This window comes from Falco rusticolus, chromosome 2 (assembly GCF_015220075.1).
Source record: "Falco rusticolus isolate bFalRus1 chromosome 2, bFalRus1.pri, whole genome shotgun sequence".
Classification (NCBI taxonomy): domain Eukaryota; kingdom Metazoa; phylum Chordata; class Aves; order Falconiformes; family Falconidae; genus Falco; species Falco rusticolus.
The window spans coordinates 76,507,703-76,521,027 of record NC_051188.1 but is presented as its reverse complement, the minus strand read 5'-3'; the positions used below and the strand labels follow the sequence as shown (position 1 = coordinate 76,521,027).

The 13,325-nt window shown below is 39.3% G+C and overlaps 1 protein-coding gene across 2 annotated transcripts in view; it reads right to left on the bottom strand.

Moving 5' to 3' along the window:
• The window catches only part of DOP1B (DOP1 leucine zipper like protein B), a 51,844-nt gene that overhangs the window by 37,878 nt on the left and 641 nt on the right, over positions 1-13,325 (bottom strand). For both annotated transcript variants that reach the window (XM_037376480.1, XM_037376479.1), the window contains exons 2-4: positions 10,666-10,840; positions 741-922; positions 477-647 (exon numbers count right to left, since the gene is read on the bottom strand). In XM_037376480.1, the coding sequence (XP_037232377.1) occupies positions 477-647; positions 741-922; positions 10,666-10,803 (491 nt within the window). In that variant the 5' untranslated portion in view covers positions 10,804-10,840. The remainder of the gene's footprint in view (positions 1-476; positions 648-740; positions 923-10,665; positions 10,841-13,325) is intronic.

The window sequence follows — 13,325 nt, the reverse complement described above, 5'->3', positions numbered from 1 at the left end:
ATCACTACCAGGGGCACCCAAGAGTGAGAGAGATACTTTTTCCCACAAATAAGTTGCCTCTTGCTTGTGTTTTCAGAACCTGAGGGTAAGTATCTGCTATAGAAATACTGGAAAGAATTCAGATGCTGTCTTGTGTTACAATGTTTAAATAGAATTTATTGACAGCACAGTGGTTTGGGGAGTCAATTATTTAGGAGTTCAGAGGAGCTTTGATAAATGAGTCTTGTTCCTTTCTCTCAGCATATCTATTTTTAACCTTCATTTTCTGCTTTTCTCTTCTTCTCTTCCCGAGATGAAAACAAAAGGGGAAAGGTTTTTTCTACTTTAGATTTGTTGCGTCTTTCAGGGACTCACCATTCTTCCACCCTCAGAAGCTCTTTTATCGAGCCTTCTATATAGAGAGCTGACAGAAATTTGAGAATTCCCTAGAAAAGCAAAATACTGTATATTGCTTTTAAATTAGTATTAGTTCTCACCTGTCATAAATTTCTGATCCTTCTTCCAATCCTGGCAGCAGCCCAATTACAAAGGCTTGAAGACCAGGCAGGAGGGACTTCTGGAGAGGAAGAAAGTATTTCTCATACAAACCAAGGAGAACAGGCCTCACTGACATTGCTGCATTTGCCAGCAGAGGAAACAAACCAGAGCTTTAAAACAAACAAACAAACAAAGAAGAATTTAAAAAAAATAGTTATTAAAATAAACTGTGAAATGTATATGCTTTTAAAAGAAAAGTTTACCTGTACAAGAATAAATCCTTGGCAAGCCATTTTGTCCCAATAATTTTAAATATTATTTCATAGGTTTCTAACGCCTTTAAATGCACTCCACTAGGTAGTGCTGGATGCAAACACTGAGATAATCTTTTACTGATGATCAGCCGTCTTGGCAATAGAGAATATTTCAGGTTACTCTGAAGAGCCTGTGGAAGAAAGGAGATGAAAATAAATAGCTATAATGTAAAGAATGATGTATATGACTGAATGTCAAAGGTTTCCTGCTAGCACAGTAGTTAATGCATTCAAATGAGAACTAAATGCATGTAAGAGTTTTCTGTCATAAATGCATTTTGTTACACTGAAACAGCAGAATTCTGTGGTTGAGTTTTCATATGAAATCAGTACTAAAAAATCTAGAACTGGTCTTACTTTGCTTAGAGACTGGAAAAGGAAGTCAAAGGACAGGAGAGGGAACCCTTATCCTATCACCAGGGGAAGTAAGGAATTGACAAGAATAGCATCTCAGCTTCTAAGGACAGGGAATAAAGTAAGAATTAAATAACTATCTTTCCTCGTAAATTTTCATTTCACATATAGCTTAAATATAAAGAAAAAAACCTTCTGACCAAAGCAGGAATGATTAAAAGGGACAATAACATCTTAGAAGGTATTTGTAATTCTTTCAGTAAGCTCTATTAACTACACCCACTGTATTGACATATAAATGAAAGATCTTCACATAAGAAATAGTTGCAGACAGGCTAGGTCTCTGGAAAAAACAAACTTAGGACCTTTCTCTGGAGAGATTACTCTTTTCCTTGAACCATGCATGCATTTCAGCAGGGTAAATAAGTACAGCTCTCCAATTCAGAGACAATTAAAAAAAGAAGTTGCAAGTAAAGGGCCCTTTAGCCTTTGAACATTGTCTGCTAAGGCAAACAGGTGCTTCACTGCAGGTTGACACATGGGATGTTTTCAGGATTAGGCAAATTCTTGACTCTCCCAAAGGTTAAGTCATGGTCTTATCCTACCTAATTGTTTCAAACTTGAGGCTCTTCTATCCTGCCTGAAAAAAAGTTTTGAAAAAGCAGCAGACAAGTGAACTAATCCTTCCTTGCTCATTTCCAAGAAAAATCCCCGAACAGTTCTGCAACAATCATGGCATTCACTTGAATGCTGAATACACTCATCAGTAATAAGAGGAAAAGATAAAACCCATCATCTTTCAAAGGTGTGTGCAATTTATTGCTTACGACTTTGCAGTTGGTGGGCGTAAGAAGCTAGAATCTGTGAGACTGCTATTGCATTATTTCTCCCATTTGCTGCCCTTTAGTAAAGAGCTTCTAGTAACATTTACTCAAGAAGAAAAAGGTTGAGAGTTTGTAACAATGGTAAATAGAAATGTCACACCATTCTGATATACATACAGTACAAATGCCATTTAGAGCCAATTAATTTCCTTCCTTCCCTCTCCCAGTATGAGCACAAGAACTGTATGGCGCTAAGAACTAGAATACAGCTGCAAGAATACAGCAACAGTCCACTTATGAAACTAAACCAGGTTATGTTTGTGGAGTTAACTTTGATAGCCGAGAGATTTACTCATACATTACATGAGTAATATTATTTCAATATTAAAGATTGAAATCTTTAATACTTGTAACAGTTTCAAAGACCGCTTGAAAGCTGGACTTTGAAACATTCTGTTTGCATTGGTTGGTATGTATTTGCCCACACCCTCTGTACATATATAATAGAAGGTAATTACCGAAAAAAAAAATGCCAGTGGTAAATATATTTCCTCTCCATCTTAAGACTGAGGAAATGTCATCTTAATATTCTATCAGTTAAAATTTAACTATCAACTAGGTAGAAAATGAAAACATTCCCTGTTTATAACAGAGTATCTGATCCATTACAGAAATAATGCCATCTCATAAAACACGTCTTGTTTGGCTTATTTAATTCCCTAAGGATATGAAGTAAACCTCCACCAGCAAGAACCCCACTTCACCAATCAGGGAGCTAAGCAAAATATTTAGTCAGAGGAAAAAATAGTCTGGCATATTAGGAGTTGAATAGTGGATATTTAGGGATAATTCAGTTTTAAGTATTTTCCTGGGTAACTCTGAAACCTTCCTATGTCCAAATTCCAGCAGCTGAGACTAGCTTAGAACAGCACTGTATTCACATAATGTGATGTCAACCATACTGCATTACCTGAAGAACCAGAAGGCATCTCTGTACTGGGAGCAATATTGGAAGACTTTTATTATGATCCTCATACGTAAGTGGAGGAGAGCTTCAGTGTATCACATCACAACAATTCTGAGATGAAATTCCCTTCTCAAAAGCACGTAATCTTTTTTATGACTTGGGTTGAAAAAATACAGTTGGACACAAGCTATGATACCTTTTAAGAGCGGATGTGCCTGGTTAACAGTTGTCTCTACCAGCAGATGCAAGGAATTTTAAACCACACTGCAATATATTAGAAGACTGTGGTTGCACCAAGACCCAATCCAGCAGAGACATGGGCTTGGCTGCTGCTTTGCTGAAACGTTCACATTCTTAACAGCTTCCCCAGAACTGCAGGGCTCAAAGAATTTTAAAAGGGTTGAAAGACATTAATTAGGGGATGGATCTAAAACTGTTAAATGCTAATTAGTTTCTCTGAGCTGACAGGCAAAGCTAAGAAGCTTGATTTTTAAATATCCTGAGCTCCCAACTGACAAAGAAAAAAAAAATCAGTTGTCTGTGAGATCTAGGACTGCTGAAATGACATTACAATTTCAGCTGTTACAGGTAAGTTAAATGTTGTGGTAGCAAGCCTGGTAGCGTTGGCATTGTATGCAGATGAAGATCCCATTCCAAACCATTGCTTCCACATCCAGAATCCAACACTAACAACCACAGATGGACAACTCTGCTTACAGGTTTTGACATCTATTATTCACTCATTCTTTTGATTCTTGTGAGCTTGATGTGACCATCCCTAGTTACATATGGGCTGAAGCCCATACATGATCTACTTTTCCTCCTTGTCTCCAACTGCTTTCCACATGAGCAGTTAGGGTGGCAGAAGTGTTAAAATGTCACTGGAACTGCTAGTAAGGGTTGAACTTGAGAAGCCTGAACTGCCAGCAAGCACCCGACACTTCATGTATCATCCCAGGTTTTCAGGTATCAGTAAGAAATCAACAATCCCAGAAAATTAAGAAGTATTTGATGTATCACTGGGTTTTAAAATAAAGACTTCAATCAGTAAGTCAGGAAAAAACAGATACGTGTCCACATGCATGTCCAGTTTTCAACTTTTTACAGATTCTTTTTCTTAATGACTGACTAGAGAACACATTATACACACTAAACATTTGCTAATGCATAAGCATGCTCAGAGTTTCTTTAAATGTGGCCTATAAAGGGTAGAAAGGGCAGACTGTATTCTTTGCAGCAGTGTATACATGTGCCTTGAAAAACAACCACCCCAAAACAGGCACACACATACACACCGAGGAATATTCGCATTTCCACAGTTACTGGTTTAAGTCATTCTGCACTGCTTTATAGCACCACTACAGATCAGTTAGATCAATTTGCCTAGACATAAAAAACCAAGCAGATCAAATAAATATTTTTATTTACATAACTAGAATTCCAGAAAAATGCAGCATGTACATCAATTTATAAGATTAACTTCAACTAGGAGATACTATAATTCTTGTTTTAGACAACACTGGTTGGGAGGAGAGGGGGTAGAAAGACAGCCTGTGTTTCCATATTCCACCAATTCATTTCCTAAGTGAAAAACCTTCTGAACAGAGCTTTAGCTTCCATAAAAACAGCAGCATGAATTTAAAAACCGGTTGTGAGGAAATGGTAAACTAGGAGCTACAGCTATACTAAAAGAAGGGGGAAAAGAGCTGTATAAAATATTCCTAGTCCTGCACGCTGCATTTGTGAATCAGGTGTGGTGGAGTTCCATAAAGCAATTAGGAGGCAAAGCTTCCCTTCTCAAAGATACAAGGCTTGCCTCCAACAGAAGGCAAGTGGTGCTTGTGTTTGTAGTTCAGCCAACGGTTGTTATAAAGCCGTGGCAGTCAAGAGTTCTCAGATGAAGCAACTGCTGTAATTAATGGCCATGCTCATTAAGTCTCTTTCAGAAAAATCCTTCTCTTCTCTCCCCTCAAGAACAGACATATTGTGACACTAAGTGTTATTACTGAAACAAACAATAATTATGCAGCTGCAATGATTTCTGTGCTTTCTTTCCCCCTCCCCACCAAACAGATCAAGTACTTAGCTGAGATCATATTCATCTTGAAGTTTTTGAAGAAAAGCCTACAGAAACAAGAAGTTTCTATTGAAAGTCAAACTAAAAAAAAATTACCTCGGATTTGCAGACTAAGACTAACAATAAGTATTGTAAGAACTTATAACGTATGCATTTACACACTTGTGTTATGTCCAAGGATAAAAAGCAGTTTGAAAGTGCTCTTTTAGAGCAAATATTGCTATCATTGCTGAGCAAGTCAACCATGCCGTTAGCATAAAATAAATCCCTCTAGAACAACTGATTTTTCAAATGTTATAATATTTTGGTTTCACTGTGAACAATACGTATAAATGAACATCTTGCTCGGAAAAGAGACACTGGCCTGCCAGACATGTTCAGTGGCAACAGTCACTAGAGAAGCTTACATGTAAATCCCGTATCACTGATACCCAAAAACTGTTGAAAAATTGTTGAACGAGGTGTTTCTGACAATATGCATGGCAAAATTCTGTCCATCATACTTATCAAACAGATGCAGGTTGGGTTTTTTTGGTAGGTTGGTTGGCTTTTTTGTTTGGATTTGTTATTGGGTTTTAGTGTATATGGATTAAACAAACAAACAGGGTAGTTTAAGCATTCATTTGCTAAAAACCCAGTGAGATTTTGTGCTTTTCTGTGAATCAGTAAATTTCAGAGACTTTTTTGAGTCTCTTTTCATAGTTTCCTTACAAAAGCAGCCTGTGGAATCCAATATTTGATACTGCTCAGTTCCAAATTTTCCAAACTGTGTCACTTATCTACTGTTCGCCTGCACCCAGAGTTAAAATTTCAGGAAAATATATGCCTATAATACGGATTTAAAACCCTAACACAAACTATGCACTTGTATTTCCCTAACTTCATAATAGTTTTAGCCTCTTAATATCCTGAAGTTCACCCTATAGAAATACTTTTATATATATATTATATAACATATATCTCCATTTATACTCCGAATAGACAGTGACAAGCATTTGGGATATGAAAACAATGTTAAATGCACCTGTTTCACTGATAAACCCATATATGCTGAATCACCACCTATTTCTAGCTTTAAAAATACACCACCCTTCCCCTCTAGCTTTTTTTTCTGCCAAAGTATCAAAGTGATTTCTTAGCGTTGTATCCTTTTACAATATTGGAACAAGCTAGCAAAATCTGTGATAGTGGAAAACACTTTTTAGCACTAGGACAATTAAGGAGGATTACTGTATTCTGGATGCAGCAATCTGTATTGAACGTCTGACAACCTTAATCACAAAACAGTGCTTCCCAAACAGCAAACACACGCAGATTTGAAAAAACAATAAAAACATGTTTCGAAGCTGTATCCAAGAACAGTACTGAGAAGAGAACAATGCTGCTATTTGAAGCATGGAGCAGCCTAGCCTGCAGCTACTAAATGACTGGTTTATAGTAACTAGAGCTTAAACAGAAGCAAAGCACAGAGAGAGATATATTTTCAAGTGGAATATGAGTAAGTTTCAGGCAAAATTGAAGACAATCTTTAGACACTAACATCCTTATTTACTGCCTGTTTAATCCACCTGTTTCCATCTGTCCATTTAAGTATTTATAAACATTACTTTCCATTGTTTCTCCTTCACTGTGATGGTGCGTAACACTCACGCTATGCAATTTAAAACCCCAGAAACCTTTCCCTTAAAAACCTGGGGTGTAGTATTAGTTAGCAAATTCTGCCAGCTCTCCATCCTTCACTCATGCTCACATTTGGTACCTGCAGTTCCGTTCAGAACACCCCAGCAAAGATTCATCCTACCTAACCTTAGAAGCCTACACCAGCTAAAAAACACGGGCAAAACTGCAGTAACTCACCTCAGGCTCCTATAAAACCAGTGAGGAACACACACAATTTTATAACAGCATTCCTCTGACCTACTTTAAATAGCAAGATATGAGTCACAAAAGAATAAAAAAACCCCATAAACCCCCTTATTCCTTTCCCTGTCTAAAACTGATTCAAGTTAAAGCTGTCCACGTTAAGGTCATGTGAAGTTAGATAAGCCTCACCTCCCTTAGCTGACAAGAAATAATCTTTCTAGATGTACAAACAGACCCGTCTGGCTGACCATTCAGATGAAAGTCAACTGGTTTCTCTGTTTCTTCCCTGGTTTTTACAAGCCACTGTGAAACATCAGTTAGAACCACAGAAGCAACACAGAAACTGTGAAAAATTCAGTTTAACCTTGGCAGCTAAGTAGTAATAGAAAGAAGTAGCAGAGCTGTTTCTTGTCACGAGGGGTAAAACCAGCAAGAGATCCAAGATCACTAGTTTCAGCCAAGGCCAAAGGGATCTGGATCAGCTCCCACCATTCTTTTTCCCTCATCTTTAAGTAGTGAGAGCCTGTGCTGCTTCCTCCAGATCTTCTATTAGAAAGGGTAATGCCACTGAGCTTCTACAGAAGCAAGAGTGTGTGTGTTAACTTCTGGGACTCAATAGTGCAAAGTATTGTTGAAGCCTGCCTACAGGAGAAAAAGCATCAGAAATTATTACACCTATATAAGCAAGAACATCCACAATTAAAGTCAACAGTACAAAGACTCTTAAGAAACATGTGCTTAAAACAGATCTTCCATGCTACTCTAGAAGCATGAAAAGTACTTCTGAAACTCCTTGACTTACTCACCCTCTCCTGTCTCTCCCTTTCTCAGCATCTTGAAATTTTCTTAATAATAGGCATCACTGCACACCAGTTACTGACACCCAGGTTCCTGAATATAACCACGTGCAAGTGTTTGAAAACACTTTTATCATTGAGATACTGTTGATCTCCCCCCTCTTACCCATTCTCTCCCTGCCCATTCATTCACCTCAGAACTGGCTGTAGAAGAAATTAGTGTTGGGGGAAGTGTTTATGACATAGGAGTCTAAAGAACTCAACAGCAATGTTCATGTTTTAGGATGTAAGAGACCAAGTAATCATAGGAGTTAAAAGCATAGCTGTTGACATCTTATTTCACAATCTTCCTTTTTGGCAGTACATCCCCCTGACATTTCATCCTTATTTTCAGATAACAGACAGAAGCAGATGAACACTGGGGATGATTTGCTCTACCAATTCTTAAGCTCCTCCAACAATTAAGTCCATAAAATACCACAGCAGATGGACCGATGTAACAGCTAAAAGCTTTTCTGCTTGGTTTCTACTACGCTGCTACATATTTTGGCAATTATGTACCTGAGTAAGAGCTTCAGATAGGTATTAATCACTTCTGTATGTTCTTCTAGGTCAAGATAAAAGATCAAAGCCCACCTCTTGCCACAGGTAAGAAATCTCTCACTCTAATTATTGCTTATTTTCCCTTTTGAGAGAAGCATTACAAAGGGCTCTAGCTCTCATTGACTCAACAGGAATCATGATGAAACAGTGAAGGCAGAAATGCATAACTCCTATTTCCAGAGCAATATTCAGCTTCTCTCCTCTTAAGAGGAAAAAAACGTGGCTGCCCTTAAAAAACCCTCAATTTAGCAAATGTTTCGAGTTTTCAAGACAGATAAAAAGGAAGACCATGGTAAGTAATTACAGGCCTGTCAGTCTCACTTCAGCATCTGGTAAAATGATGGAAAAAGTTATTCTGGAAGTTACCGAAAAACACTTGAGACACAACGTAGTCATTGGTCATATCCATCATGAGTTCATGAGGGGAAAGTCCCGCTTTTTAATTTCCTTTCATGACAAGGTCGCTCATCTAGCTGACCAAGAGAAGCCAGTAGATGTGGGTTTTTTTTATTTTAGCAAAGCTTTTGGTGTTGTCTCTCACAGCATCCTTCTGGATAAACTGTCCAGCAGACAGCTAGACAAGTCCATAACATGCTGGCCAAGCAGTTGGCTGGTGGGCTGGGCTCAAAGGGTTATAGTAAATGGAGTTAGATCAGGCTGGCAGCCAGTCACCAGTGGGGTTCCCCAGGGCTTAATGTTAGGGGCAGTGCTCTTTAATGTTCTTACAAATGATCTGGTTGTAGGAATCGAGTGTACATTACGTAAGCTTGCCGATGATACTAAACTAGGAAGAGTTATGGACTCCCTCGAGGGCAGAGAGGCCTTACAGAAAGATCCGGATAGACCAGAGAGCTGGGCAATCACCAACCATATGAAATTTAAGAGCAAGTGCTGGGTTCCCCACCTAGGACAGGGTAATCCTGGTTATATGTACAAACTGGGGGACAAGAGGCTGAAAAGTATCCCCACAGAAAGAGATGTGGGGGTTTGGGTTGATGGCAATTTGAGTATGAGTCAACAGTGTGCCCTGACAGCCAAAAGGGCCAACCACGTCCTTGGGTGCCTTAAGTGCAGCGTAGCTGGCTGGTCGAGGGAGGGGATTGTTCCACTCTACACTGCACTGGTGCTGCCCCACCTCAAGCGCTGTGTGCAGTTTTAGGCACCTCTGTATAAGTAGGACATCAAACTATTAGTGTATCCAGAAGCGTGACCAAGATGGTGAAGGTCTCGAGGATAAGACTTGCGAGGAAGTTTGTTCAGCTTGGAGATGGCTAAAGGGTGCCCTCATCACAGTCCACAACTTCCCCAAGGTGGGCAGTGGAGGGGGAGGTGTTGATCTCCTCTCTCTGGTGACCAGTGATAAAACAAGAGAAAATGGAATGAAGCTGGCTGGGTCAGGGGAAGTTTGGACTGGACATTAGGAAAAGGTTCTTCACCGAGAGTGTGGTGAGTCACTGCAACAGGCTCCCTAGGGAAGGGGTCACAGCATGAAGCCTGTCAAGAGTTCAAGGAGCATCTGGATGATGGTCTGTATAATATGGTTTAGTTTTAGGTAGTCCTGCAAGATGCAAGGAGTTGGACTTGATGATTCTTATGGGTCCCTTCCAAATTCAGATATTCTATAACTCTATGGATTCTCCCCCTCTTGGAAAACTCTGTAGAATTAAGGTTTAGCGATGACAGCAAAGACACGTGAGGCGTCTATCGGGTAACAACAGATGTTTCCTTATGAATTCTGCAGAAGTTGCCTCCTCCCACCCCTACTTCCTTAATGACTGTAATTACTCTTGTCCCATGTACGCTGAGGAACAGCGTTATGTTTAAAAAGACCAAATGGGACACAACATATACCTTGTTTCTTGGGGAGGAGGAGAGGACACACTGCCCAAGTGTTTACCCATAAAAACCTTTTGCTTTCTTCCTACATTCAGTCATATTTTCCATGGTCATTCAAAAGATGCCACCAGCAGCAAATCACTCATTTCCCCAAATACAAGGGAAGGGCACAGCCAAGTGAAAGTTATCTTTACATATAAACTTTGATGCAATATATATACTAAAACTTGTGACCTCCTGTTCTATATAAAGACGTTTTTGGCTGCTCTAGAGTGAGTATCCAGCATCCTGAGGGTTTCTTCAATGCAAAAACTAAATTAACTTAGCTGTATAAAGAACATAAACCATTAGAAGGAAACCTCTGTTGGTTCTACCAGAATTTCTCATATTTATATAAGAGATACCAACTTGGCTTCCTCCATTACCCTCCTTTATGAATCAATCTTTTTCGTGAGTGGATTTTTAATTTTGCTAAGTGCTGTAAGTTAGAGAAAAGTTAATAACAATACAAAGATAATAAACAAATGAAAAACACATTCGTGTGACACAGTACCTTATTGAGTTTGCCAAGGGAAGATATAAGATCTGCCCATTCACTTGATGATTCAAAGTTTCTCAAAGCTTTCTCAATCGCTGAAGAGTAATTTCTGTATCTGTAATCACCAAGTAACTCCTGCTCTTCTGGATCCATCTTTGGTTCTCATAGCAAGGTGGAATTTCCTGGTAAACTAAAACATGCACACAGTTACAAAAAGATAACCTGCATTTAAGTTCTGGCAAACCTAGAGTACTGTAAGAGAGTGATAACTATGTAGAAGCACTGATGGATCGCAATAAACAGGTCGTCTGATCACGTTTCAACACAAAGTTAAAAATAATTTGAGGCATAACTCCCAGCTCCCCACTGCCTGTTTTAGAAGTTTTGCAATCACATTTTCGTATTTATGAAATGTTTTTTCCTTCCACGCACATGGATGTCTCACACAATAACAAAGGAAATTATAATAAAGTGTCATTACAAACAAAGTGCTGACAAGGAGTTAGGGAGAAGTAGTTTTCATAAGTTGTTGCCTGTGCAGTGTTTTGAAAGGTTACCTGTAGCAATGGAATGTGAAACATTTAATATCAAAATACAGCTTCCCAGAGGAATCCCATTACAGGGCCTCTCGGTCCACAGCAGAAGGAGCTCTCAGAACTCTGCATCTCAACTTGGCAGCAGCAGATGCTGAAGTACAACACTAAGGTGTTATGCCAAATCATAATCTTCCTTTATTCCACAAAAAAAAGTATCCATACATTTTTACAGAGAAGACAGAAGTTATCCAGACCTGATTTTCTCATATTCTGCAATGCATTTAGAAAAAAACCCAACAAGCTAAACCACGCCTGTTTTAGAACAATGGGAAACAAGTGTGGTTGGACTTTATGTACTGAAAAATCATACCTTCACTCCTATGCTAGCTATGACACTAGCTCTCCTGTTAGCTAATATAAAATTATTCTTCTAGAGAGATATTTACGTTTAGGAATGCCAGGTTTAGTTCAATCAGTGTTACAGCACCAATACAGAAAAGAAAGCACTGTTCTATACCAAAACATTTAATAATATTTCTGAAAGACATCTGCATTCAGTTTCCTACTGTTAGGGCACAAAAATAAACCAAGGTAGTCCTCTATATTCTTTTAAAGCAGGTCACCTCTCACAGCATTAAAAAAAAAATATTCAAAAATCAACAATTGTGTACTGTCCATTAACTTTATTAAACTACAATAATCACATCAATGTAAGATTTTTGGTGGCAAACTCTCAGAAACAGGAAAATACTGGATGCACCCAAAAAAAGAGAAAGGTTTCTAAACACAGGTTTAAGCCACCTTTGCACTCCCCAATAGCAGGATTGCCAATACAACCGCTCTGTCATCCAACCTATATCCATCACGGGGGGGGGGGGGGGGGGGGGGGGGCGAAAAGTATTATCACACAATATCATCAGGGCTACGGTTGGTTGATTTTGTTTGTTTGTTTTGCTACAGTAAAGGTTTAATTTTCTGTTTTCACCATGATGTATGCAGTGCTTCTCATAGCATAGAGTAAAAAAACCCCACTGTCTTGCAGGGTATAACATTCAGCCAGGATACAGCTATTCTTGCTCCAACAAGGATTTTTAAAAAAGTCAACCCTCCCATAAAACTTAATGAAGTGGCAAACCTGCAATACACTGTCAGCAAAAATTACAAGTAATCTGATACAGACACTGCCCCTGCCACTAGCAGGGCAAGAAATTGCACTCTATTTCCCTCATCTCATGCAAGTACCTTAATCATTGGACTACTGGATTGTATTCATACTCCTTAGAACAAAACATGAGCTAGCAAGTATTCTAGCAGGTCTCTGCTGAGCTAAGAGTGCTGCCACTTTCATAAATAAGAGATTTGTCTGGATCATTCAGAATCAGGCAACCGTTTTGCTGACAGAACACATCAAATTCTTCATCTGTAAATGCAATGTAACCGCATGAATCCACTTAGCGAACAGGAATCAATCAAGTTATCAACAGCACTTAAAGAGGTTCTACATATTCTATGAAAATCATGTTCTAAAGCATTCTCACAGCATTAAAACCTGGTCTGTTTAAGTAAAAACTGATTAGATTCTGAGGATAAAACAAAATGTACTACTCCAGGGGTAAAAAAAAACCCCCAAACCAACAACCTCATAAAACTTCATTTGGGGGGGAAAGATGTCTTATTCAGTTCTTAAGACACTTTGGTGTGAAAAGAGAGCTGAACAGTGTATTCCCACCCAGAAAAGCAGGGATGGACTTAATGATTTTAGCATGCATTGATGTTCACGTACCTATGCTGCTAGATGTCAGCAAGGTTTGAAGAAACCCAATAATCTAAATATGGCCACTAGATCGTGTTTGTGCTTAATATACATAGGCAGAAGGATTTATCTAAGAAAAAAAGAACAAAAGGTAAAACAAAAGCCACTTGGCAGTGACCTTCAGGCACGTCTTCCAACGCTCCGGTCACAAACTTCCTTAGAAAATGGAGACGGTCCCAGACCCTCACCGCCTGCCCGCGCTGCCCCCTGACAGGTGAGCGCGGCGGGCGCTGCCTCCGGCCCCACGGGACGAGCCGCTGCCCCCCGGGCTGCGGGGCTTCTGCGGGCAGCCCCTCGCCCCCGCCGGCCGCCGGTCGCTTCAGAGC